The 27592-nt window shown below is 44.2% G+C and overlaps 1 protein-coding gene across 8 annotated transcripts; it reads right to left on the reverse strand.

Annotated features, from left to right (window-relative positions):
• On the reverse strand, window positions 1-27258 carry DDO (D-aspartate oxidase). Of its 8 annotated transcripts, XM_054686893.1 has the most exons (6): window positions 27090-27255; window positions 24914-25089; window positions 20010-20118; window positions 16417-16593; window positions 4870-5005; window positions 1-510 (listed from the first exon to the last, which is right to left on the reverse strand). In XM_054686893.1, exons 1-6 carry the CDS (start codon window positions 27248-27250, stop codon window positions 472-474), a joined length of 798 nt encoding a protein of 265 aa, XP_054542868.1. In that variant the 5' UTR covers window positions 27251-27255; the 3' UTR covers window positions 1-471. The 8 variants fall into 8 exon arrangements, with proteins under 8 accessions (XP_054542868.1, XP_054542871.1, XP_003311477.2 ...); XM_054686896.1 differs by lacking the exon at window positions 16417-16593 and having other exon boundaries at window positions 27090-27258; XM_003311429.5 differs by lacking the exon at window positions 1-510 and having other exon boundaries at window positions 3446-5005; window positions 27090-27252.
• Window positions 27259-27592: the final 334 nt, after the last annotated feature.

The following is a 27592-nucleotide window of genomic DNA, read 5'->3' on the forward strand; positions in this document are numbered from 1 at the left end:
AAAAAATGCTACATTTATTTCAAATATTTGACAAGTTACGAAAGTCCTGGAACAGGTTTCTAAGAACTACAACTCCCAGCGGACACATGTTCCACCATCCTTTTCTTCCTTTTTTCTAAAAGCTTTTAATTGATTGAGGAAAAACCGGTTCAAATATCAGTTGATTTGAATGCGTTATTCAATAAAAGGAAGAATATATGTCATTTTTAAAAATAGCCTTTCTTCTATACAACTGTGTCCAACTGGGCTATGGCCTTTCTGTTTAACTTTTTTTTTTCTTCCTAAGCAAATAAAATCCCAAAAGTTAAAAAAAAAATCCTAAAAGTTTGTGCATAACCTTTGCCTGCTGAAGAAGAACACGCTGGCAATGACAGGGCTCAAAGCAGCCTCGTTCCTCTGGGTCACAGACACAGCAGGCAGACACTCAGCCACAAAGGCCAGACACTTGAAAGCAGAGATTTAAGAAGGAAATCAGTGGTTCTTCATGTTCAGAAAAAAATAAAAGATGTTCTGAAACAGAAAACAAGAAAGAAAAAATAAAGCAGTCTATTCTCAGGCAGTAGCATCGATTACCCAGGAAGACCTCTACTTATATAAACATTGAAATCTTTGAAGTAAATGAAGATCAGCTGTGATGGTTAATTTTATGTGTCAAATGGACTGAGCTAAGGGTGCCCAGCTAGCTGGCAACACATTATTTCTGGGTGTATATATGAGGATATCTTTGGGAGAGAGAAGCATTTGAATCAGTAAGCTAAGTAAAGAAGATTATCTTCACCAATGTGAGTGGACATCATCCAATCTGTTGAAGGCCTGAATAGAAGAAAAAGGTGAGGAAGGACAAATTTGCTCTCTGCTTGAGCTAGGACATCTGTCTTCTCCTGTCCCTGGATTTCAGCACTGTGGCCTTCAGACTTACTCCACTGGCTCCTCTGGGTTTCAGGCATTCAGGCTTGGACTAGAACTACATCAGCTCTCCTGGGCCTCCAGCTTACAGACAGCAGATCATGGGATTTCTCAGCCTCCATAATTGTGTGAGCCAACCCTCATAAGAAATTTCTTTCTATATGTCTACATATGTCCTACTGGTTCTGTTTATCTGGAGAACCCTGACTAATATACCAGTCAAATGAGAAATGCAAAGGCTATTTCTGTAGATTTTACTATAGCAAGGGAGTCAGCCCATCACACTTACATTTGGCAGAGATTCAAAGGTAGGCAGAGGGGTGAGAAAGCTTCACAACAGAAAAAAGAGAAGACTTCGCATATGTCCTGATAGGCATGGGGACACTGTAGGCAAGTTAACTAGAAGCAAAGCATCCTATATGGTTGGTCCTAAGTTAGAAGTGGGGGCAAGCATATTTGTTTTCTCTGATTTGTTCTAAGTTAGAGGTGGGGGCAAAAATTAGGGATGCTGTCAATTATTAATCAAGTCCTGGCCATTTTGTGCGAATTGTTACAGAAGTTATTGTTTATCTTTCTGGATTATTTCTAGAGATAGCAATATGGCTTCCTGCAAGTCTGATATACTCGTGTAGCAGGCTGGCTTCCTATGTTGTTTATTGTAGATAAGGGAATTGGTTTCCTGGGCAGGTTGCTGCAGCTTGTGGGCCAGAGTTCTATTTTTATATGTGGTCTAGCCATTGTCCATTTGTACATTCAGTCTGTTGTCTTTCAGATAAAGAGAGATAGCTGTCTTGGAGCAGCTGACTGATAGCCAGCAAGGTGATTCCAGTATTTCTAGAGAGCTATTTTGGGACAGCTAATTCCTCTAGGCCACCTTGCCCAGAAGTGCCTAAGGACACACTTGCCTAAGTGAGCACATCCCTCTGAGCTCGATGCCCCAAGATGGCGAGGAAGGAAGGGAAGGATAATGGTGACGCTAGCAGTGGGGGCCTAGAAGGAGGGGAGGGAAGTAGTGCTCAGTGGTTCTCAGCCCTGGCTCTCAGAACTTTGTGGTCAGCTTTAAGTAAACACTGATGCAGCAGCTCCGCCCCACCCACCAAAGATTCTAATTTCATAAAGCAGGCCTGGGCATCAACATTGTTTAAAAACTTCCCAGGTGATTCTAAGTTGCAGCCCAGGTTGGCAGCTACTGACCAAAATGAATAATGTTTCGGAGACACTGGGAACAATATTTAGCAATTAGTGAAAATGAAATCAGGGCATGCAGCCACGACCACTTTCTCAAGAAGCCTCCAGTCTTGCACTCTTGTAGCATTGCACTTTAGAAATATAAAACGCAGAGTGAAGCTGAACTAGAGTAACAAATAGGCAAAGGTCATAGAAGGTGAGCCCACAACACACAATAAAAATGCCACAGGATCTGAACCACAGGCATAGTGAACAAAGGAGTACACTTAAAGCTGCTTCAAAATGACTGAAATTCTACCTATTCTGAACAGTGGCCTTCATTTTTATTTTTAACTATTAAAAAATTATTTCCTCCTTTAAAAAATGCTGTTTTATCATAACCTTTTATTTCTCACAGATTATGTATGATGCATATGTGTTTCCAGTCTGTCTAAACTTATACATTTCTCAAATACTTAAAACAGAATTCAGAAGAGTTGCACTTGGAGTATATAAACTCCAAAACCGCAAAAGAAGCACGCACACTCTATATACCTGGTATCCATCTTTTATTTCTAGTCATTTCTAAATTTTTGAATGTACCAATGTATCTGAATCTGATACAACACCACCCCCTGGTGGAAATCTATAGAAAAGAGCCCACACTTGATTTTACTTGAGAATGTTAATACTGCAAGGAATGATTATGACTGCATAAAACACTGGTGGGCTTCTCTCACTGTCTACCCGCAGAATGTTCTCTGCAAACAAAATCATATGCAAGTTCTGAATGAACCCAACAGTAAAGCTGTAAATGTGCTGAGAGCTTTCTCTTTCCCACACTTTCATTGGCAACCCTGTATCTCACTCAGGATGTCCAAAATATAACTTACTGTATCATTTAACAGAAGTCGCCTTCCCCAAATATTAAAATTAAATCCATTTCTCCTCAAGCCTTTTTTTTTTTTTTTTTTTGAGACGGAGTCTTGCTCTGTCACCCAGGCTGGAGTGTAATAGTGCGATCTCAGCTTACTGCAACCTCCGTCTCCTGGGTTCAAGTAGCTTCCTGAGTAGCTGGGATTACAGGCACCCACCATCATGCCCAGCTAATTTTTGTATTTTTATAGAGACGAGCTTTCACCATGTTGGCCAGGCTTGTCTTGAACTCCTGAATTCAAGTGATCCACCTACCTCAGCCTCCCAAAGTACTGGGATTGCAGGCGTGAGCCACCGTGCCCAGCCTCCTCAAGCCTCTTTACCTCAATACCAGCACTTCATTTTCCGTCCACCCAAGCTCTCTAGAGGATTCACAATACACGTGCACACATTAGAGTCTCTGAGTAGGCCTGAGTCAAAAAACAGGTTAAATTCATTTAACTCAACAATTCCAACTCATTTTATTGTGAGACACATTCCCCTCCTCCCCAGTACTTCTTAACAAACTGTGGAGTACTCTGATTATATTTCATTCAGAATGATTGTTCCACCTTAATTAGCAAATTAGTTCTTTGGCTGCACATGCTGTTCATCTTCAAAAATGCTTAGGCAAAGCCAACCATACCACAAACCAGCTCTCAATCATTTACAGTAATGGAATGTACAACCCCTAGGTGTTTGACCCCAGGCAGCTATTGAATTGATATGACATACATAGGCAGCTTCATCTCTGTCTCCTACCATCATTACCAGCTGAGGGGAGGAAAAGGTTGCTGCTAGTACTAGGAGCAAGCATGCTTTGTCTTCAATTAAACATAATAATCCAGCATTGTGTGAGCACAATGTAATTTTATTTAGAGGAATTATGTTGCTGACTTGGCTATAACCTAAGAAGATCGCAGGCAGCTCTGCAATTGACAGTGATTTAAATGTTTTCCATACATTATCTCCTCCTGTGGATTTATAAGCCAAATGATATCAAAATCTCTATAGCTTCCAACATTCATATAAATCTGCATAGGTCCTTGGACATCAGTTCTAAAGAAATTTTACTCTATAAGAAGTATTTTTAACAAAAAATAGAGCTTTATGCCCTATGCCATTAATGCTAGACTTCCTAAGTAAGCCTACATGTTGCATCATTTCTTTTGTTGTTGGTGGTTTTTTTAGAGGTGGGAACTGGTGCCTCTAAAAAATGTTACCCAGATTGCACTCAAACTTCTGGGCTCAAGCGATCCTCCTGCCTCAGCCTCTCAAGTAGCTGGGACTATAGGCATGCCACTGTGCTCAGCTTACATGTTACACCACTTCTAATGTTGAAAACAAAGAAATGTCTAATTAAACTTTCATGCAGTGGAAAAGTTATTTGAACCTGTTCTGTGCTTTGATCAACAGTCTCTCAGTCTATTTGCTGTCATTTTATGTCATCTACAGGTTTGACTTGGGAATGGGGGTCCTGAGGGCATGGACATACTCGCTCACCAGCCTGGCGGCCTCCAGAGCAGTGCCCCAGTGCACTGAGATGCCCCCACTCCCATGGCCGTAGTGGTGGACTACAGGCAGCCTCTGTCCATCTCGCGCAAGGAGCTCTGTCTGCAGTCGCACGCCTGGCCTGTAGGGCCTCAAGCCCACCTTCTCCCTGATGTTGCAGGCTCTGTGGAGGGAGGGCTCCAGAGCACAGCATCGGGAAAGAATCTCTCTGCTATTTTCTGCATCCGGGGACAGATTCCAGTCCCCTTTTTGCCTAGTTCCACCTAGGGTTACATGGGATGTACCAGGATAAATATATGTCAGCCCACTGCCATCTCGGATAAAATGCTCCACCCAGGGAGCCTGAACTTGGAGGACTTGGCCCCTTACAGGGAAAATCTTTGAGTCTCCTGCAAGCTGTCTGCTTCCAAGGCCTGAACAGTTGACCACGATGTCAAAGGACGGATGAAGTTCCCACAGGTCTTCTATTCGCCGAGTGAGTGTCCAGCCTCCACTTCCCTTTATCCTACAGAAGAGAGGCCATGAAGTGAATATTTGTTAGCGTCCTGATCAACTACTTCCAGGAAGTAAAGAAAAGGAACCCAGGAACAAAAATTAGGTGATGATCTGATGAACAAACACCTCAGGAGCTTCCAGGACCCAATCAGGCCAAATTCTAGCCATCAACTGCTTCACATCCTAGGAACTGGGGATTTCTAAAGTTGAATCTAAATGGAAACCACTTGAAAATTCAAAACAAAGGAAATTATATGCTTTGCCCTTTTAAAATTTTGTAAAATTCCTATATTATTCTAGATGCTGAATAAATGCCAAGTTGATTTGGTATTTTAAATGTCCAAGCATTTCTTATTTATACCACTTATTTAACACCTAAATTTACTACCTTAAACATTTTATCTCATATTGTTAACTCTTGCATGATCCTTTGTATTAGCCTGGTCTCCCTAACTAAAAGGTACAGGGGTCATATCCCCACCAGCTTTATGTCTACAACTATGTTAGCACGAGAAGAACACAAAATATTTGTAGCTGATGAGCTAAATGGCAGCTGTGGTTGGTAATTATTATATTTTTTGGACCAACTATATCAATAGTGAAAAGAAATGGTTTATCCAGTACCTGTAGTCTTTATTTAAATCAAGGTAAAATACACATAACATAAAATTTATCATTTTGACGATTTTTAAGTGTAAAGTTCAGTAGTATTAAGCACATTTACCTTGTTGTGCAACCGTCATCACCATCCATATGCACTATCCATCTTCAGAATTTTTTTTTTTTTTTTCTGAGATGGGGTCTCACTCTGTCACCCAGGCTGGAGTGCAGTGGCGTGATCTCAGCTCACTGCAGCCTTGACTTCCTGGGCTTAAGTGATCCTCCCACCTCAGCCTCCTGAGTAGCTGAGACCACAGGTGTGTGCCACCATGCCCGGCTAAATTTTTGGATTTTTGATAGAGACAGGGTTTTGCCATGTTGCCGAGGCTGGTCTGCAGCTCATGAGCTCAGTCGATCCACCTGCCTCTGCCTCCCATAGTGCTGGAATTATAGGCATGAGCCACCGCGCCTGGCCTCCAGAACTTTTTTAATCTCGCAAAATGGAAAGTCTACCCAATAAACAATAACCCCCAGGACCTGTAATCTTATTCACAGGTCACTTGTAGAATAGAGAAAGAGACTATCAGCAGCTCTGTTCAATAGACGCAGGCCGAATGCTTGCATGCAGGGCGCGGCTAAGAGGGACCAGAAGCGTGTGAGTGACAGTGCCCTTCCTCAAGGGCTGACAGAGGAACTGGCAGACAGAAGTGTAAATGCTTGGCAGAATGGACTAAGTTCTACAGGAGAAGTGGTGTGAAATCAGAAAGCCTGGATTTATGTCCCAGGTCTGCCTCACATTAGCTTTGAGCTCTTGGCCAACTCACCTCACTTCAAATCTCAGTTTCCTCCTCTGCATCATGGGGAGGATACCTCCCTTGCCTGTCTCACAGGATGGTTGTGAGGTTCCAATAAAATAATGGCCACAACTTCGAACAGTCGTCAATCACAATACATTTTAGAGGACCGATATCAATAAATCACAAATTCCTCAAGGGGAGAGATTGTATCTTATGCTTCTTACCATCCCTATGACCCAGCTAAGTGCCCCACACTAAGTGGACTGGAAGTAAGTGTTAGCCAATACTAAAGACAATATGAAATCCTGGTTTGGACCTGTGATGGTTAATTTATGTGTCAACTTGATTGGGCTATGGGATGCTCAGATATTTGGCCAAACATACTCTGTGTATTTCTGCAGAAAGTGTTTTTGGATGAGAAAAACATTTAAATCAGTGGGCAGAGTAAAGCTAATTGCCTTCTTTAATGGGGGTAGGCCTCATCCTATCAGTTGAAAGCCTGAATAAAACAAAAAAGTTGACTCTTTTCCAAGGAAGAAAGAATTCCTTCTGCTGGACTGCCTTCCAACTGTGACATTGGCTTTTTCCTCTTTTTGGATTTAACAAAAACATTGGCTCTTCCTGAGTCTCAAGCCTGCTGGCCTTTGGACGAGAGCTACACCATCGGCTCTCCTGGGTCTCCTGCTTGCCTGCCAACTCACCCTGCCGATCTTACACATCCTATTCATTCTTTTTGTCTGGAGAGAAATACAGGGTGGCAGAACTTTGGCATCTTCTCCCTCTGACTGCCACAATCCAAGCCGTTTCAGGGAGAAACTGGGAAGGGCTGACCTTGAAAATGGAGGCAGAATGCTTGTATCCTGCATGCCCCTAAGAGAGCAGAAGTGATCATTACAGCAGTTCTGAGCGCTATCTACTTTCAAGGCCAGATAAACAGGTTTAATGTGAAGGAAAATAATAAAAAAAGACAGAAACTTCTGCAATGGTGGTCAATGATGGCATGGGTTTGACAACTAATTTTAACTTAGCAAGGAGGGACTCTTTGAAGTGATTCTAACTTTCCACCCCACTTCCTGGTTGGAAAGTTTAACTGAAACTTGTGTTAAAATCAGCAGAAAACTGGCCTTCTGATGCTGGATTGCATTTCTAGAAAATGTCTCATGTTCATGGTGGTGCATGCCTATAATTCCAGCTACTCAGGAGGCTGAGATGGGAAGATCCCTTGAACCCAGGAGGTGGAGGTTCAAGCCGAGATCCCGCCACTGCACTCAAGCCTAGGAGACAGAGCAAGACACCATCTCAAAAAAGAAAGAAAGAGAGAAAGAGAGAGAATGCCTCACGTTGATGAGCATGGAAGAGACCGAGATTGCTACTCAATGGCATCTTAGACTCTGACCCCAATAGCTCAGCTTCCTATTCCATCAAGTACAAGCCACAGGCTGTCATCTCAGCATCTTTGCAGTTCTCTGCATCTGACTGAAGGTCAAGCTGCTGGGCAGAGCTCCATCTGCTCAGTCTCGTCACACTCCCTCCCTCTGCAGAGACCTCTGAAGTATGTCCACTGAGCAGTTTCAAGAACAGTTTGAAACCTCTGGATTAGACTCATTGATTATTCAACAAGTATTTGTTGAGGGCTTGTATTGTGCCCAGCACCCTTAGGAGGCAAGAAGAACTCAGAGGCTATGCTTGCTCTGAGATCACATGAACCTGCATTGCACTTCCTATTAAATGCAAGCTGCATTGCCAGCATCAATGCTTCAAACAACAGAACCTAAATTTGGTTGCTTTTTATTCTAAAAATCCAAGGAAGGGAGTATATTGTTTACCTGAGACAAGGAAACCAAAGAAAAGAATCTGGCAAGCATCTACACTTTGGGGCCACAGAGAACCAATAAAGCCAATGGATTACTTTTTGGTGTAATTAAAAGTAGTTAAAAGAGAGAGAATGAAGCTGGAGCTACTGTTTTGTTTGTTTGTTTGTTTGTTTTATAAGTAAAACTGTTCATAGATAAAAAGTACTAAATATAGCAAATTTTATGGGGACAGATTGTTTTTGGCTTTCTCAGTAAGAATAACCAATTTAGAAGCTTAAATTATGTTCTTAAACATGTAATAATAGATAAATGTTTTTAAAGGTAAAATAACTCTGTAAAGGTTGTTTTTCCCCTTAACATTGGCATAGAAAGAAAATTGGAGTTTTGTAGTAATACTGAGCAGCACGTTTCTGTGTGTTTATAATCTTCCAAAAAGTGAACATGAAGAAAAGAACTTTAAAAAGAGCTTAGGAGGCCTCTACCCTTTACCATTCATATGACCTCGGCCAAGTTATTCCACTTCTCTAAGCTTTAATCTTGTATCCATAATATGGGGGTAATAATACTGACTCCCTAGGCTCGTTGTGAAAATGAAATGAGACAACATCTGGAAAAAGCATAACACTGTGTCTAACACACTATAGCTGCTCAATAAAGACCTTTTATTTTTAAAAAAGTGCTTAGGGGTTTTTCATGCTACTGTAAAATACAAGACCCAGTGCATTATCTATGTGTATTCTTATCCTCCATACCTGTATATCACTTATGTTTCATTAAGGATGATATTTCAATTTTGAAAAGTTTTAACTGACCATTATTTGAATATTATTTTGATTTCGTGGGTTTTTTAAATTCTTACATTGTAGATTCCATGTGTTAATATTTGAACATTATGTTCTGTGCTCTAGATATCCTAATTAATTAAAACTCAGAATTATTTTCATAATTTGGGGGAATAAGAGAATCTGCCAGCCTTGGGATATCAGCAGATTTTTTAAAACTCACTGAAATTGTTTCCTAGGGATAAGAATGCCTAGCTTATAGGGTTTTTATGATGATTATGCAAGAATTCAATAAGTGCAAATGTCTTTTCTTTTCCATTTCAAGGGTTCCCTGCTGGTCAAGCTACTGATAAAAGTCCAACCTGTGCCTGGTGACTTCTTAAGCTATGCTAGTGGCTGGGCCTTGTCAGGCTTCCTGTGCTGGATTGCTCCCAGGCCTTGGATCCCAGAGGAAAACTCACTAAATGTGCCTGGAGACTGGTCACCTTTATGTTGTTGTAATGCAACCACATACTGATGCCCAGTCATTATTATGTATCCCATGGGCAATGCATAATATGGCACCAATACATAGGAGGAAACTGTACCCAGAAGTCAGATGTTAAATTAGGTGACCAAGTGCCTACCAGGCTGCTTTTATGACCATATGAGGTAGTTATTCTGGAAGTTTGGGGTGACATGGTTGGAGGTACAAGAAGCATGACGACTCTCCTCTTGGGGCTTCTTGCAACTGAGCAAGACCTCATCCTGGAGAGAGAGAATACCATTGTCCCAACCTCCCATGAGGAAATAGGGTTAGGGGCACTCAAGAAGCAGGGCTCATGAAATAGCCCCAGCATCCTCTGGTCATCACCCTAAAACATAAGAGTGTCCATTTCCCCAAGCTTAAGTTAGCCCTCTGCTGGACTGCATCAACCTGACCCACAAACAAGGAGGATGGTCATCCTCAGCGCCTTTCCTTCACCTCACTGGGAGTTTCAGCAAGGAGGTAAATTGAGTTGGCTGTGCCCCTGAGGAAAATAAGGGTCCACTAAGCAAATCTTAAATGCGTACACACACACACACACACACACACACACACACACACACTTGGCCTCCCAGGAGCAAAGAGTCCCTCATCCCCTCTCTGCTCTTGGAATCAGAGGCAATTCCCATACTCCACTGAAGCTGAAGCCATGGCGAGAAAGGAATCTCAGGTAGCACTAAACAGGGAGGTGGGGGCCGTGATGCGGACAGCCCGTGGCTGGCAGCGGGGACAGGGGAAAAGACAAGCTCCTGGTGAGCTCCAGGGCAGACATGGCTGGCTAATGGGGCTAATGATGGTGCCGAGGAAGCCAGTTTCTTTCGCAGGCATTGCTGTGAGTCAGGCCGAGCAGGAGAACACAAGATACAGGAGAAGAAAAAGATGGGCACTAGAGGACTCCCCCAGAGAAAGTTACAGAGATGCCTAATCAGAGGAGGGGTGAGGAAAGTACAGGGCAAGTAGCTCAGTGTGGCCAGTGCTGCGGTCAGCATGGGGCCTCCTTGGGGACACAGGATAAGGCATGGCCTCTTGGAAAGAGATCAACGTGTCCATGTTACAGGGCCCAGCACAGAAATGGGCCACCCAGTTTTCTGAATGTTGTCAAAGGCAGGACAATCCTGGTCCCTCTGGGAGGATTGATTTAGGTGGGCTGCCTGGAGGAAGACTTAATGCCTCGCTGACTCATTTCCTGGAAGGAGCCAGTAATAAAGCAGCAGAATTTAACTCCACTGGCAGAATATGATACGAAATATGACCTGCGTGGGTGATTCAAACTCTGTGGGGTTTTTGTTTGTGTTTCTTCTGTATATTATTGGGCATTATTGTTTTACTTTTTGTTTGAGAACAAGATGATCTCTTCTATCTTTTGAAAAATAATAAAGATCTAATTTGTAGTACAAAATTTTTTTGTGGAAGTTTGTATTATTTCAGAAGAATCGTGCTTAGGCTGAAGCCATCGCTGTGTGGCTTGCTGAGCAAATGCTTCTTTTTGAGTGAGAACACTGAAGGCTGAACACTCACATTGTGTGGAAGAGGCGTAGGTGGCAACAAAATAGACCCTGAGTGTGAGGAGCAAACAGAGATTGTGTGGCGTCCCATGTGGGTCGCCTGGCGGGAGGTCAGTGGGTGGCAGCCCAGAGGGAGCCCCAGGTGTCGCCCCCTCACCGGGACGCGGCCCTCCCGCCCACCCCGCCTGAAATGCTCGCCCTGAAAGGCCCGACTTGGGCTGAGAGGAGTCCCGTGCTGCAAAGCCTCCTGCGGGAGGAAAGGGGACACGTGGCCTTGTTCCTCCACCAGCCTGGTCGGACGCAGGCTTCGGGCTGCAGGGAGCTAATCTGCATGGCCAGGGGCCACCGGGCGCTGTCTGTGGAGGCCCCACACCGGGGTCAGGAGGGAGCCAGGTCTCACGGGCACAAGGGGGTGAGAAGCAGAGGCGCTGAAGTCCTCCCCCGCAGCACACCCTGTGCCTTCTGTCTGAGGCACTCACATCTCAGCCGCCTTCCTGGCGGGCACGCGTATCAAACAAACGGACTGAAGAAGGTCTCCCCAGGACTCGGGTAAAAGGGCAGCCCTCGGTCCTCTCCTCCCCGCTGCCCATAACCGACCCACAGCCGGGAGGCGGCGTATTCCCAGGCACCGCCCCCTCCGCCGGTCTCCGGCCGATGGCGTTGCGGTCCTCGCAGCCCCAAGCCCCCTGGCTGGGGGTCATTTTAAGTGGCGGGAAATGCTGACCGCAGGCCCGCAGCCCAGGACGGGGTGGCAGGGTTGACCCAGGCCTTCCTCCCGCAGTCAGGGGTCAGGTCTGAAAATACAGAGATGATGGAACTGCGGGGCCTGTCTTCTAGAAGGTGATGCTTTGGAAGCAGGAAGAAGACATTGTTCAGATAATATTTGATTCGGTGTGGAAATGACGGGGGCTGCCCGGAGCTAAAACACACTCTCTCGGAGTAGTGGGAGCTGGGAGGGTGCGCAGGAGCGGGCCGGGGCGGGGACTGGCGCCCACTCACGGTCGCGCGTGGGGACCTCCAGCCCCCGCAGAGGAGGACGCTGCCCACGAGGCAGGGCGGCACCAGGCCAACTGGGAGACTTATGAGGACTCCTCAGAGGAGGTGACTGTGTGCTGGGGGGAGGCTGGCGTCCCTGCCTCTGCTCCTTCCAACAGTGACACCTCTTCAGGTGCCCTGGGCCTTCATGCCCCCTCCCTGCCCCATCAGAACTCTCCTCATCTCCCCAGGGCCTTATCAACAATTTGCCCCTTAAAGCAAAATGAAAGCAATGAGCCCTCTCTCCCAGGAGGAGTTAAGCATTTGCATTTCACTTCTAGACTTTAGAGCCAATGCTTCAATGAAAGCTTGGGCCGGAGAAAGTTTGTGAAGAAACGCTTCACACCGCCTTCCCTGATTACCCATAAGCTCAAGGCTATCACTAGGACTCAAAACTTACTCTGGCTCATCTGAGCCGCATCTTCTTTCAGCTGGGCACCCAGAGGACCCCTGTCTGGCCCTTCTCCAGCCATGCTTTCTTCTTGAGGCAGTGTGTGGGGCTCGGGCATGTGCCCAGCCAGAGCCCTCTCCCTTCACTTCCAGCCCGTCTTCTGGGGACCCAGGATCCCCATATTCCCTGTCCTCTTCCAGGACCTGCACTGTCTTCCTCCCAGGGGCAGACTGTGCCACTGTGTGCACCCCGGAGCCCAAGGAGTGGCCAAGGACAACTGTCTTCAGGGAAGATATGGATAGAGCGAGGGTGCTTCCCGGCATGCTCCTGGGCCCCCTTGCTGCCATGTGAAGATGCAGGACTCTTAGGAATCTAGAAATTCTAAATGTCACCTTGGACTTCCAGGTGGTTGTGGTAGAGGTGTGTTCTTTAGCTACACCTCAAATCAGGATTTACACTGCAACAGAGTGAAAATTTCAGGGCACAGAGGAAAAGAGAAAAGACAATTTCTTTCTGCACTGAATTCATAAATTTAAATTGTGGCATTGCAGCAGGTTTGTGTTAAGGGAAAGATGGTGGAAAATATTCATGAAAAGAAAATGTTTTTCTTCTCCAAATTTGGGGTGTGTGGAATTTTGTTGTGCCCCAAAGTAAAAAAGTGCTTTAAAAAAAAAAGCAAATCAAGTGAACATATCAAAAAGACACAAGAGCAGTTTGAAGGGGCTCCTACTCAGCTAATCTTGGACAATTTGAACATCAAAATGATGGGGGGGATAAATTATAATTCATTGAATAAAATAGGTATCAATGAGTTCATCCTGATATAAATACATATAGGAAAAGGAAAACTTCTTTACAGTAGAAAGCAAACTATATAGATGGAGTTATAAAATGATCACTTGGAAAACATCACAGTAATAAATAGTTCAGGCAAAAATCATCAATGGATGCTAAAACTCGTAGGTGAAAGTAGTACTTTCATAGGAACTCGTTTCATGGGAATAGGATATTTACATAGTTTCAGGTATATCACAACAAAATATTTAGTAATTACAAAGAGAAAAAGTAGTAACCTCACAGTAGAGATAACTGGCATTCTAGGTGATGAAAGTTAACAGCCCCAATAAGGGGATAAACTGATATCATCTTCCTCCTGCTATGATGCAATAAGGATTCAACATTACTTCTATGCATTCTCAATCCCAACATGCAGGACCTCAATCCGATCCCAAGGAAACATCACACAAACCCCAACTGAGGGACTTTCTATTATACGAAACAACTGGTCTGTACTATTCAAGCTTGTAAATGTAATAAAAGACAAAGACAGACTGGAGACTAAAGAGACATGACAACTGAAGACAATGTGTGACTGTAATTGGATCATGGACTGGAAAAAAATTATGTGTTGTGTGTATTTATATTTACATGTGGACATTATATGGACAATTGGCAGAATATGAATAAGGTCCATAGATTATAGTGTTGTATCAATATAATGATATTGATTTTATTATACTACTGTGTTTATGTAAGAGGATACCCTTGTTCTGAGAGCAAGTATTTAAATATTTAAACATGGGTCCAGGCACGGTGGCTCATGTCTGTAATCCCAGCACTTTGGGAGGCAGAGACGGGTGGATCACCTGAGGTCAGGAGTTCGAGACCAGCCTGGCCATCATGGTGAAACCCTGTCTCTACTAAAAATACAAAAATTAGCTGGGTGTGGTGGCAGGCACCTGTAATCCCAGCTACTTGAGAGGCTGAAACAGAAGAATCACTTGAACCCGGGAGGTTGCAGTGAGCTGAGATCACGCCACTGCACTTCAGCCTGAGCCACAAGAGGAAAACTGCAACTTACTTTCAAATGGTTCTGAAAGAAAATATGTATAAGGAGTAAAAAGAAAGCGAAAATAATGAAGCAAAATGTTAGGAATCTGTATGAAGAGTTTATTAGAGTTTCTCTACCTCCCTTAGCTCTGTGTCCATTACCATCCCTAACACATACCCCTGGCCATCCCCACGCAGGAAAGCCCTTAATCAGCCCTTGACCATGTCTCTGAGGGAGAACAACACTCTTAGGTTCTCACTCATCTGCCTCTTCGTGATCTGCTGGAGACCACAGGGCTCCAGCCAGGTTTTCTAGAAAGCTTACTGATCATTAAGACAAAAATCCAAGATGAGAAAGCCACACAATGGACTTGGTGGCAATAATGAAACTTCAGCCCAAACCACTAATAATACCAAAAGAAGTTAAACTCCTTAATGACACCTCACCTTTTATCACAATATTTTGTACATGTTCTTCCATTTTGAGCTCTTTTTGAGTCATAATCTAAAAACGTTATGCATTGTATTGAAAGGAAACTCTGCCATTTTTTGCCATGCCTAATAATTTCCACTTACCTAAATTTTATTTTATTTTATTGCCTTTTTCCATGTTTTAACTTTTTTTGTTTATTTTATTTTATTTTATTCTGGATTTTATTAAGATAAGTTATATGATGCCTCAATTCCTTATCACTAGCATCAATGCTTCTAATTTTGTATTTCTAGTCATTTTTAGAAGGGGGAAAATTCAACACTACACACTATTGCCACTCAGGAAAGATGGTGATGCTGCTAAAATTTGCTTGTTGGCTGGTGGGCAACTCCATCATGTGATAGCTCAAAATATACGTCTATCAGCTGATGTAGACAAGTCCAAACTTGGCATATGAACAGTGGTTTATGGGCCGGTGAACAAGGCCAGAAAAGGCATGGGTTTTATGAAACTAGAACTTACAGAAGCAAAATGTCCCATATAAATTGCTAAGAGGTAAAAGTGAGAAGAGCACTTGAAAAGCTACAAAACTAGATCACGATGCCACTGACATGTGCCTAGCAGATCTAGGCTTCCTCCTTTCTGCTCCCATTCTAACCTGCGTAAGTCTGTACTTTATTTTACCATGTGTGTTACCGTCATTGTTAATTAATATGCAAACACATACACACACAGTCATCCACAATAGACCATGAAATTATTTTAAAAAGATATCATATTTTATCCTTCTTTTTTACCAGCTTCTAGCATAATGCTAGATATATATAAGCGTTCAACAAAAGTTGTGTAATTAATGAATTATATGAATCAATTATCCTATAACCTACATCTGGTACCAGATCACTGTTGCCCCGGCCTACTTCAAGTCACTTTCCCAACATTTACACAATAATTCACATCGTTCCTATTTACCAAAATATACACATATGGGAATTGAAAGGATCAATATTTCACAACTCTCAACATGCCTGCAAGTCCAGACTAAACTAAAGACAGATTTACTGATGTATCTCAAATGAAGATACTCTTGATGTGTTTCCTAACTGGAAGCTAAGTACTAGTTTCCTGAAAGTCCTGAAAAGTAAGCCGAAGTGCAAGTTCAAGGTATCACGGGCTGAACTTAATGAGGAAGCAGTGACATAATTTGGATAGGTCCTTAGTTTCAGAGTTCTTATTTAAGACAAAAGGAAATAATGAAACTTTTTTGCTTTACCAAAAATGAGAAAAAATTCAAAAATAATTTATAATAAGCAAAGATTCTCTCGTCCAAAGAATTAGAGTAAATCATATCATTCTGTAGCTGGAAATATATTCTCCAAACTGTTCCATTTTACAGATGAGGAAAACTAAGATACTGTTTCAATAAGAGGGTTTTACCTGGGGCAAGAAGGGTAGGGAATAAGTCAGGCATCGAAGTGCACACCAAAAATAGAAGACAAATTACTAGAAGCATGGTGTGACTTAGTCCTTGTGACATAAACACTGTCTTCAGATTGTTTTACAAAGCCCTAGCCATTTGTGAGTGGCAAGGCAACGCGAAAGAGCTCTGAGGGATGCCAGAGACTTTTCAGTATGTATTTTATGAATAGCTACGAAGTGATTTATGGCTATGACAGATAAGGAAATATCAGGGAGCATTTCAACTGACCTTTTCTCCAACCACGGGAGGTAGGCAGGGCATTCGCATTTCAGGGTTGTAAAAGCCTGACCAAACACATACTGGGGGAATTTCTTCAGCTCAGCCTCAGTCATCTTTCGAAATCCCAGAACCACGTCAGCCCAGAATGGCACTTCTTCAGTCGGAGTGCTCTGAAATATCTGCCAACTCAAACGTATTAAGTGAACATTTTTTCCTGAAATTTGTGAAATAACATATTTCTAGTAAACTTCACATGACATTCTCTAGAGCATTTATTTTATTTTATTTTTGAGACAGAGTCTCACTCCATCACCCAGGTGGGAGTGCAGTGGCACAATCATGGCTCACTGCAGCCTCAACTTCTGGGGCTCAGGCAATCCTCCCACCTCAGCCTCCCGGGTAGCTGGGACCACAGGTGCTTGCTACCACACCTGACTAATTTTTAAAATTATTTGTAGAGCCAGCATCTTACTATGTTGCCCAGGCTGGTCTCAAACTCCTGGACTCAAGTGATCCACCCACCTTGGCCTCCCAAAGTGCTGGGATTACAGGCATGAGCCACTACACCTGGCCTAGAACATTTTAAAAATTTAGTTTCTATAAACACAAAGAGAAAATGATCTATTTTACTATCCTCTTAGGTTCAGATAACTCAGTAGCTAAATAGCAGATGTTGGTGACTGGGCAAATAAAACATCTTAAAAGTAACATGCTTTTTAAAGATGGAATTTAATACTCCTTTTCTAAAAAGCTCCTGCCTAGATTTGGTTGTTAACAAGAAGGCTGTAATAGTACTACTAATAGCTGCTATGCAAATGTTTAGATTTGTAAATATTGGGTTGTTTTCATCAGTAAATGAATAAATGTTATAATGCCAGGCATGGTGGCTCACACCTATCTATGATCCCAGCACTTTAGGAGGCCGAGGGGAAGTTCGAGACCAGCCTGGGCAACAAGGTGAAACCCTATCTCTACAAAAAAATACAAAAATTAGCTGGGTGTGGAGGCACAAGCCTGTAGTCCCAGCTATTGGGGAGGCTGAAGTGGGAGGATCAACTGAGCCCAGGGAGGTCGAGGCTGCAGTGAACTGAATTGGACCATTGCGCTCCAGCCTAGACGAGTGAGACCCTGCCTCAAAAAAAAAAAAAAAAGTGATAAATCATCATTGCTCAAAAATAGCAAGGAAAATAATCTGAGTGCTAAGCATAGTTGCTAATAATTCCCCCATCGGAATATGTATCTCTAGGTAATTGATTCAGAGCAGTCCCCATGAAGGCACAAATGTCCTTTACTGCAGGGCTCTGTGCTGGCCCACTCTTGCGCTGGGCTACCTTGCCCTCTTCCATATCTTCACCATGACCTACAGGCCAGACACTTAGAAGGCTACATTTCCAGTCCTGAGCACTTAGAAGGTTATATCTCCAGTCCATTCTCTCTCTTGAGCTCCAAAAAACAGATCCGGACCCATGTTACCTACTCCCCACTAGATAAGTCCACTTAGAAGTCTCATGCATTTACACACACATGCACGCATGCATGCACACACACACATCCACTCATGCATGCACACACACACATCCACTCTTTTCCCAGTCCTACCTAACTCAGAAAATGGTACCCATCCATGCAGGTGCTAATGCCAGAAACCCAAGAATCATCCTTGATTCTCTCTCCCTACTCACCTCTCATACACCATCAACTGACAAGTCCTATCAAATCTCCTCTTAGGCATTTCTCAAGTCCATCTACTCTCTGTTTCTACGATCCACGCCCAATCTATGTCATCATCAACTCTTCCCACAAATCTATTCTCCACACTATAGAAAACATATTTTTGAAATGCAATTATCACCAGTCACTTCACTGTGTAAACTCCCTCAATGGCTTCCCATTTCTCTGGACTTCCTTCAGTCCCTCCCACACACCACAGTCGCCCTAGACTCAGGTCTAGGTGTATGCTGTTTCCTCCACCTGGAATGCTGTCTCTTTCGTCTCCCACCCTGCCTCGCCCCCACTTCACCTCTACAACATCACCAGACTAACTTACACTCTTCCTGATGGTCTCGGATGAAACACCTTGATCTGGATGGCTTCTCATCACTTCCCAGAGCAAGTTTCTTCTCCAGACATATGCTTCCATAGCACCCTAGCCTCTTCCTTTTGGTAACTCATGTCCCAGTGAATTTGGTAACTCATTTGATTTACTGCATTCCCTAGAGACCGTAAGCTACATAAGGGCAGGACTGTGTCTTCCTTAAAAATTACCTCAACACATATTTGTTAAGCATATGCCAAGTGGTATTACTAAATTGCTCACTGCTATATCCCTAATATCTAAGAAAGAACCTGATACTGAAGAATGCTGAATATGTTGTTTTGAAGGAATAAATAGATGAGTAAGGCTATATACTTACGCCAAAGATGCACAGGGGATTTTAATTCTGGACACGGCTGTTTCCAAAAATTACTTAGAGCCAAAATTTGTGAATTAGATGGACTCATGTTGGATTTGGACAAAGAGTGTGACCATAAATCAAAGAAAATGTTTTTTCTACTTGGCTCATCAACTGGCTCCAGATTTAGTTATACAGAAGAATCAATCCATAGATTTATAGGAAAGCAAAACTGCTACTTTGGGGAGGGGCTTTGGGAAATTACTGACATCAGCATCATCTTGGTGTTTGTGATGGTGAGGAAAAACAAGAAGAGAAAAAGGGTAGAAATTCACCCAATGCAAGTGTGTACACTAGACTAGCAAAAAACCCCAGTGGGCAGCCTGACATCAAAAGAGGAGATAAGACACATTTTTTCAGAAGGCCGCAGAAAGACTGTGTTATCACACAGGATAACACATGTATGTTACAAGTGTAATATGCACCAATGACATGTATGTTACATCATATGATGACACTGAGAAGTAAATTGAAAGTGATAGAATATTAAGTGATCTCAGTTTAAGAAGATATTAAAAGATGTCATGTTTTTAGTGCTCGTCTTACTAATAGAAATGTCAAATAGCATTTATTCTCAAATTTTCATTTAATTATGCATGCCTACTGAAATCATACATTAAAAATGAAATAGAAGTGTGCTAACAGTTTCAGAAATATTTTTTTTCCAAATGGCACTTCAAAAGGCAAGTTTAGTGACCTACAAAATTTCCTTCTTTGGAATATCTCATTCTCCAAGGACATCGAATAAATAAGAAGTCCCTCTCCCTTAGGTCTCTGCAGGCATCCCAACATCATACCTGTTTGCTTTCCATTGGCTGTACCATCCCCACATCACCCAAATCCAGCATTTACCTCCTGCGTGTTTTTTTAACCAAATTTGCAAATCACTGCATGGTCTCTGAGGAAACCCAAAATCAATCGTATTTGTGATGAGAAACTCTGATTGTTGTTTATTGTTAAAAAGTCTAATACCATAACTTGTCTTTCTTCAGTTCTTTGGGGTAAAGCCTATAATGCTCTTTCCGAATCCTCCTGCATCTAAGTCAGCACTCTGCTCACAACAGCTACTCAGTAAATATTTTATGTTGAACTCTAATGCCTGTTAAGATCATGCTACGCTCTAAAATAACTTCAAATTTCTTCACTTACCCTGATACCAAATGAACACCAGCATCTCCAGCTTCTGCAGAATTGGCAATTGCAAAGAGGTGATTAAAGGTTTCTCTGAACCACTGCTTCTGCGTGTGAATGGGTGTATCTGTAATCATGGAGAAAAGCAAAGTGGAACAGAAAGGAAAATGATGATAATGACAGTGCTTCAAATAAGCTCCTTCCTAGAAACTTGGAAAAAAAAATAAGGAGGCAAAAATAAAATAAGGAGGCAGGGAGGAACATTAATATCAAGTGCCACATTGTGGCAGAGGATCTGTCAGCAACAAGAGATTTGCATGTTGACACATGCTGTCCAAATCTGCTCTTATGATTAATCAATGGAGGGAAAACAGGCCAATAAGGGCAAAACCTGGCATGCGAGCTAGTTGGAAGGTGGTTTTTGGTACTAGGTATATTCCAGAGGTCCTTGGCAGGTCTATAACCAACCTGAGCAGAGCTTAGTTCATGGCTGTGGGATCCAGCTGGCCACACAGTTGAGACAATAGGACCAAGGACAGAGGGCCTCTTTCTTGGGGGCTGAAAACATAGTGGATGACATGGGCAGGTCTGTGGGGCCCAGGCCAACCGGGACAGAGAACAGACTGCACCTCGATGGGGAGTTCCAGGGGCTTGCCTCCTGGTACAAGGAAACAAGGCTTGCATGCTGGAGGCGAGCCCCCTGCAGGCCAGACTTCCCAGCAGGGGCTGCCATTACCCTCCACACCATGGAATCAGGTGCCAGCCAGAGTAGCACTCCTGAAGCCAGCAGGGGCATGCAGGGACCATACCATCCCCCAGGCACCTCTGCCAGAGCACATGGGGTTGGACCCAGACACAACTTTTGGAAGAGTGCCAGGCCTGTTGGGGAGGAAACAAGAGGCAGCGTTTGAGCCTCAAAATAATAGTGTCCAGTGTAGGCACAGAGACGGCAGGAATGACCCAAAATCACAGACAAATCCAGCTGTGGTTGAAGTATGTGGCCATCTGATTCCTGTAGAAGGATCATGACAGAGTGGCTAGGGTTAGGCCAGGGACCAGGGAACAATAAGCCTCAGGGGCTGCTATGAGGGAAGCCACAGAGGAGATGAGGGAACTGAGGCAGAGAGGATGCTAAGTTGGTTCCACTTGGAGAGGTGTCCCTGAAATTCAAGGAACAGATAGAAAGGCCTTTGGAGACATCCTGCTTCCCAGGCGAAGCCCCCAGGTCACTGAAGTCATGTCAGTAGCGGGATTTTCAGACAATTCGCTTGTTATAGAGCCAATAAATATTTCTTTAGTAGCGAATCTGTACTGCCATCTTTAAACATGTGCCCATGTGAAATTAACACTATATTCCAAAATTTCACAGTGGGGATGCTGCTTTAGAAATAAGGAATAAATAAATAATAAGCTGCAGAGAGAACTAAATTCGGCCTCAAATAGATTTTACCCAACAATCTATGCCACTGTGTGAGGTTGTATTAAAATGCAACTCCCTGTTCTCACCCCAAACCTTAAAAACAAAATAGTGGCTGAGATTCACATGCTGCAGAAGTCATCCCAAAGAACAGACAATTCCCATCCAGCAGTGGGTCTAGGAAGCCTGGTGACCTAATTCATGTTCAAGTCCTGGTAAAACAGAACTATAGCTGGAATGGTGAGAACAATAGCAAATGCTGATATAGCACTTACTATGTGCCAGGTACTGTTCTAAATGCTTTACATATATCAACTCATTTAATCCCCACAACAAACCTATGGGACAGGCATGGTCTCCATATGGTATTGACATTTATGAGCACAGGAGATAGTTATGACTGAGGCTCATCTGAATAGTGTCTAGGAAAGAAACCCAAAGAGAAGACCAAAGTCTTTATCTAGCAGCATCACAGAGAGAAAAACCCTGGTCCAGGAGAACCAGCCACCTGGCCAAAGAGACAGTTCTGGCCTCGATGGCCCTATGAGCCCTCAGATGAGCGACTGTCTTTGAGGGATGATTCCATGACTAGCTGGCAGCCTTCTGAACACTCACTCAGGCCTGGTACAGGCAAGGGAGAGCCTGGAAAATGGTCCCAAGAACTCTCGTCACAAGAAAAGCACTTAGTGTAAGCTGGTGTATTAGTCTGTTCTCACACTGCTAATAAAGACATACCCGAGACAGGGTAATTTATAAAGGAAAGAAGTTTAATTGACTCACGGTTCAGCATGACTGGGAGACCTCAGGAAACTTACAATCATGGTGGAAAGGGAAGCAAACAAGTCCTTCTTCACATGGTGGCAGGAAGAGAAGAATGAGAGCTGAGCTGAGCAAAGTGGGGAAAGCCCCTTATAAAACCATCAGATCTCCTGAGAAATCACTCACTATCATGAGAACAGCAGCATGGGGTAATTGTCTCCACGATTCAACTACCTCCCACCAGGTTCCTCCCACGACACGTAGGGATTATGGGAACTACAATTCAAGATGTGATTTGGGTGGGGATACAGCCAAACTATATCAGCTGGCATCTGGTGGATACACCAGGTGCCTGTGTTTGTTTCCTGGGAGGCAGTTCCCAGGAGCTGACCAGCCAAGCTCCTGGACCTGCAATGCCAAGGTCGCTGCTATTACCACCCTAATAAAAGATATGTCTATTCTTTCTTAGGGGTCTTTGGACTGGAAAACACAAAGCACCAGCAAAGGCAGGGATGCCGTGCTGAAAAAATGAGTGTTAAGGAAATACATGCAAACTGGATGCTAGGACCCCAGCCTCTTCCCCTGTCACCTTCTCAAATGCCAGCTGGCATCCGGGCCTTCACCTTCCCCAGGCAGGACATGGAACCCTCTTCCCTGGGAAACAGGACCCGCCCAAGAAGAAAAACTTAAACTGAATGACATCACAGATGTCCCCAAATAAATGGCCCTGCCCTCTTACTCCAGTGAGCTCACTGGCAACAAGCCCTGTGCAAACACTCAGAAATTCCCATCTGCTGTTCAGGGTCCACTCATAAACATCAGCAGACAGGTAAAGAATACCACACGGTCAAGAAAAACCTCTATCATGAAAAATGAGAAAATCAAAAAACAAAAACAAAAACCTCCCACAATTTGGAGATGACAGATACTCAGATACTATTCAGGGAGAAAGTTTTTAAAAACTGTTATTAGTATCTTCATAAAGATAAGAGAGGACATTGCAATCTTCTAACACAAATAAGATGTTATAACAAACGAAAATTCAGAGAACAAAAAAGAGTTTGGAAAACTGAGTAAGTCTCCCAGAAAGTAAAATAGAGAGAGATAAATAAGAGGGGGACAAAGCTAAAAGAATTGGAGGACCAGTCTGGGAGGTCCAGCATATTAACTTTTCCAGAAAGAGGGAAAAGGACTTCAGAAGGGAGGACGGTTTAAACTATGGGCATATATAACTTTGATAAAAAATAAAAAATGAAATTAAAGAGGAAAAATAGAGTGGAAATGAAGAAATGGGGACAGTGAGTATAAATTTCATTACCGCAGCGTGATTTTGGTTTCTATTTAATGCTATTTTCTTCCTCCCCCATTTCAAGTGGAAAATACAGAAAGGAAAGGACGCATGGACATGTTCAAAAATCAATGCATTGGTGGGGCATGCCAGCAGATTACAGGTGTGAGCCACCATGCCCCACCAGTGGGAGGATTGGGAGGCCAGGAGTTTGAGACCAGGCTGGTCAACATGGCAAAACCTTGTCTCTACTAAAAATACAAAAATTAGCCGGGCGTGGTGGCTCATGCCTGTAGTCCCAGCTACTCAGGAGGCTGAGGCATGAGAATCTCTTGAACCCCAGAGGTGAAGGTTACAGTGAGTCAGTGAGCCAGGATCGTGCCACTGCACTCCAGCCTGGGTGACAGGGCAAGACTCTGTCTTAAAAAAAAAAAAATCCATGCATCTTCAGGTCTTAATACATATTAACTAATTATGATTGACTGATTACAAACATATTGATAATTGTTCTTATACAGGCTTAGAAGTTAGGATAATTTTAGTTCCCTTACAAGTAATTTCTGACTTGATAGTCATTACTGTTATCAGTGGAAAGACAGAGCCGCCAATCATGTAGTTGTCAGTACTGTTCATCGCATGCTTCGGCTATCCATCTTCCGGGAACTATAGAATCACACTTTCTGGCCTCCTGCTGAGGGTGGAGACATGTGGCCTGCTCTGCCAATGAGCCATCATCAGAAGCGTTGAAAGTCGCTTCCTGTCCAGAGTGTTTAATCACAGAGGCGAGAACCTCAGAGGTCCCCTCCCCTCCGCCCCTGGGCACATGCGCTGATGACAATCAGGATGACAGCTGCTCCATCGGCTTAGGTCCCTGATGACAAGCTGGCCCCTTGCCGATGCTCAATCCACATGTAGTGTGAGCAAGAACAAACTTTTGCCTTTTAAGCTGCTAAGATTTGGATGTTGTTTCTGTCCTGCAGCATAACTGAGGCTGTCCTAAGAGATGAACCAACAGGATGTTAAAACCACACATTATGGCCAAGCATGGTGGCTGTAATCCTAGCACTTTGGGAGGCCAAGGGGGATGAATCGCTTGAGGTCAGGAGTTGAAGACCAGCCTGGGCAACAAGACAAGACCTTGTCTCTACAAAAATACAAAAACTAGCCAGGCATGATGGTGTGCACCTGCAGTCCCAGGTACACGAAAGGCTGAGATGGGAGGATCACTTGAACTTGGGAGGTTGAGGCTGCAGTGAGCCAAGATTGCACCACTCCACTTTAGCCTGGGTGACAGAGTGAGACCCTGTCTCAAAAAAAGAAAAAAAGAGGAAAGGAAAAAGAAAAAAACCTGCATATTACACTTACACCTATAGCCAGCCGTCTTTTGTCAATAGAATTCCACTAACATCATTCTATCTGATATCTATTGTATCTGATAGAGGAGCTGAAGTCTCTCACCTGGATAAGTGTGAGGAATAAGCATTCCGGCTGCCACATCACTGGTGGTATCTGGAGTAAACTTGTCTGAAATGATGGTAACGGAGCATCGGGGCACCAGTTTGGAGATGCACACAGCCGTGGAGAGCCCCACCACACCTGCCCCGACAACTGCAATCCGTGCTGTGTCCATGAGCCTGTGAGGAGGGAAATGGGAGCTATACCCCTTGTTTTAAGGATTTTCCCATCCAGACAAAGTTTGGTCTTGACAGTTTTTTCCTTAGGTCTTCAGCCACTCAGAATAAGACTTAGCCTATTGGTGTTTCTTGTGAGATAAAGAGGATAACCCCATAAGCTCACTTTCCATTAAATATTGGTGTATAAGCAAGAAGATCTCCATGGGCTTTTAGAGAGTAACACAAAACTGGCTTGGATTTGCCTTTAGAACACCTAGCCAGTAAGTAGGTCTGCATTTGGAGGAGTTTTCTACTCATTCTTCACCCTTCCCTTTTTTTTCCCCCTGAAATGGGGTCTTGCTCTGTTGCCCAGCCTGGAGTACAGCGACGAGATCTCGGCTCACTGTAACCTCCGCCTCCCAGGTTCAAGCAATTCTCCTGCCTTGGCCTCCTGAGTAACTGGGATTACAGGTGCCCACCACCACGCCAGGTTAATTTTTGTATTTTTAGTAGAGACAGGGTTTCAGCATGTTGGCTAGGCTGGTCTCGAACTCCTGACTTTGTGATCCGCCGGCCCCAGCCTCCCAAAGTGCTGGGATTACAGGCGTGAGCCACCATGCCCAGCTTCATCCCCCTTTCCTAAACCATTTTCCCTATGGGCACAACCTAGGGAAGCTTGACAGAAAACCACAGAGCTGTAGTCTTTGCTCCCAGAACTACCTGAGGAGCAGTGGTGAGGGGCATGACCCATGAGCAACTCAAAACTCAACTCTGTCTACAAAGTTGTTTCTAATAATAAGGACATTACAGAAAGTTTCAGCAGCTGAACTCAGTCTCCTCCGCCATCTGCCACTGTCACCAGCCCCCTGTCTGTCCTGGACAGGTTCTGTAACCTGAGGAGCAGTCTGTGGTCTCCTAGCCTCCACTCCCTCATCTGTAACACAGAACAGATGGATTACTTGCTCCTTTGGGTGGTAAATAGGAGAGACCCAGTGAGGCGGTCTCATAAAGGGGGCTCCTTGGGAGAGTCTGAATGGAAATGCAGGGGACAGACATCCCGGAGCCCGGGCCAGGTGTCCTGAGGCTGGCACCCTATGTCCCACCCCTCACCCACGGAGCCTTGCTCCACTGTCAGCATCCCCGCCTGCCTTTGCTTCCCTGTTTTTGGCTTTCCCCATCTGTTCCTGCTCTGACTCTTTCTGTATGGCTCAGGTTTAAACTCGAGAGAGAGAAAATGCAGTTGTACCAGTTGGTCATTGCATCCCCTGTTGGACAAAATTCTAGCACCAGGCCAACTTGCTGGGCTAAACCAGCCTTTGAATGTGCCCTTGGCATAGTTGCCCTTCTCTGTCCAAAGCACAGTAATCAGGGCACTGGGCCACATGGTACAAACCATGGCCACCCACACACAGAGGTTCACCTTTCCTCTGGAAGGCTGGACAGCTTCCTCAGCAAGGGCTGTTGGCAGGAAAAACGTGGGCTTGGTTGTTAGTGGCCTCTGCTTTCTCTTCCAGTTCTGAAGATTCTCGCACTATGAGACTTTAAAGCCCTCCAATGAAGTTTAGTGTGATATTCCTATTCCTCGAGCAGTCTATGCATTTCTGTGCTAATTTGATACATTAATTTGATTGCTGTACAGTGGGCTGGTCAGCTGAGAGAGAGTGGGCCTGCCAGGGCTGAGGGAAGAGAAGGGAACGGGCCCAGGCCAGAGCAGTCTGGTGGGGGCCAGCTTGAGGAGAGCTGTCCTGCAGCCACCAATGACCTTATTGACTTCGCTGTTTCACATCAGCCTCCCATGTCCAGCAACTCTCTCAAAACAGCTCTAATAAACTAAGTTGAAAGGGCAAGCAATCTGTGGCTAAGAATAACCAGCTGCCAGGGAGGAGGAGTGAGCGAGCAATGTGGTGTGTCCTGGCACAGTGGCCTGTCCATCACTGTCCCCTGACCCTATTCAGACACACCCCCAAACTCCCAGAGCATGGACGGAACGACCCCTCAGCTGAAAGCAAGAATTCAAGTACCTGTCTCTGAAAAAGCAGTCTTGGAAGCCACCAAAATCTCTGGCACCAAACCTTGTTTCCCAGTGCCTGGCTGGTCTCATGCCCTGAGAGACAGAGGGAAAGCGAAACTGATTCCCATTGGTGACTTGATTCAGGACATTCCCCCTGGTCTTCCTTTCCATTGGCCTGCATGGCTGTCTCTGTCACCCATTGCCCCGGAGAAAGGAGCAAGTGACCTCAACCTGTCATCTCCATGGCACTGTCTCTGCCAAGCCCTTCCCTTTCTGGCCCACGAGCCCTCTGTCTGGCCACCAGCCTGGGCTTTCTCCAGCTGATTTGTATGTATGGTGAATAACGGGTGAGCCTGTCCAACTTCCAACCTCGTTTGGCTGCCCACAGTTAGCCGGGTGCCTGGCTCTGCTGGGTCAGCTGGTGGGGGAAGCAGGAAGGAGGGGGTGAGGGCTGAGTAATGTTGTTGATTGATTGGAGCTGGAAACACTATTCAGGAGATAATCTAGGATAGA

This window comes from Pan troglodytes, chromosome 5 (assembly GCF_028858775.2).
Source record: "Pan troglodytes isolate AG18354 chromosome 5, NHGRI_mPanTro3-v2.0_pri, whole genome shotgun sequence".
Classification (NCBI taxonomy): Eukaryota; Metazoa; Chordata; class Mammalia; order Primates; family Hominidae; genus Pan; species Pan troglodytes.

Excerpts from the sequence above, each read along its gene's own strand:
- DDO (XM_003311429.5), bottom strand. The coding sequence starts at position 27,250 with ATGGAAAGGAAGACCAGGGGGAATGTCCTGAATCAAGTCACCAATGGG. Across the intron at positions 25,090-27,089 it reads GACTGCTTTTTCAGAGACAG|GCTCATGGACACAGCACGGA; the intron begins GTACTTGAATTC and ends CCCTCCTCACAG. Across the intron at positions 20,119-24,913 it reads TATTCCTCACACTTATCCAG|ATACACCCATTCACACGCAG; the intron begins GTGAGAGACTTC and ends CCATGATTACAG.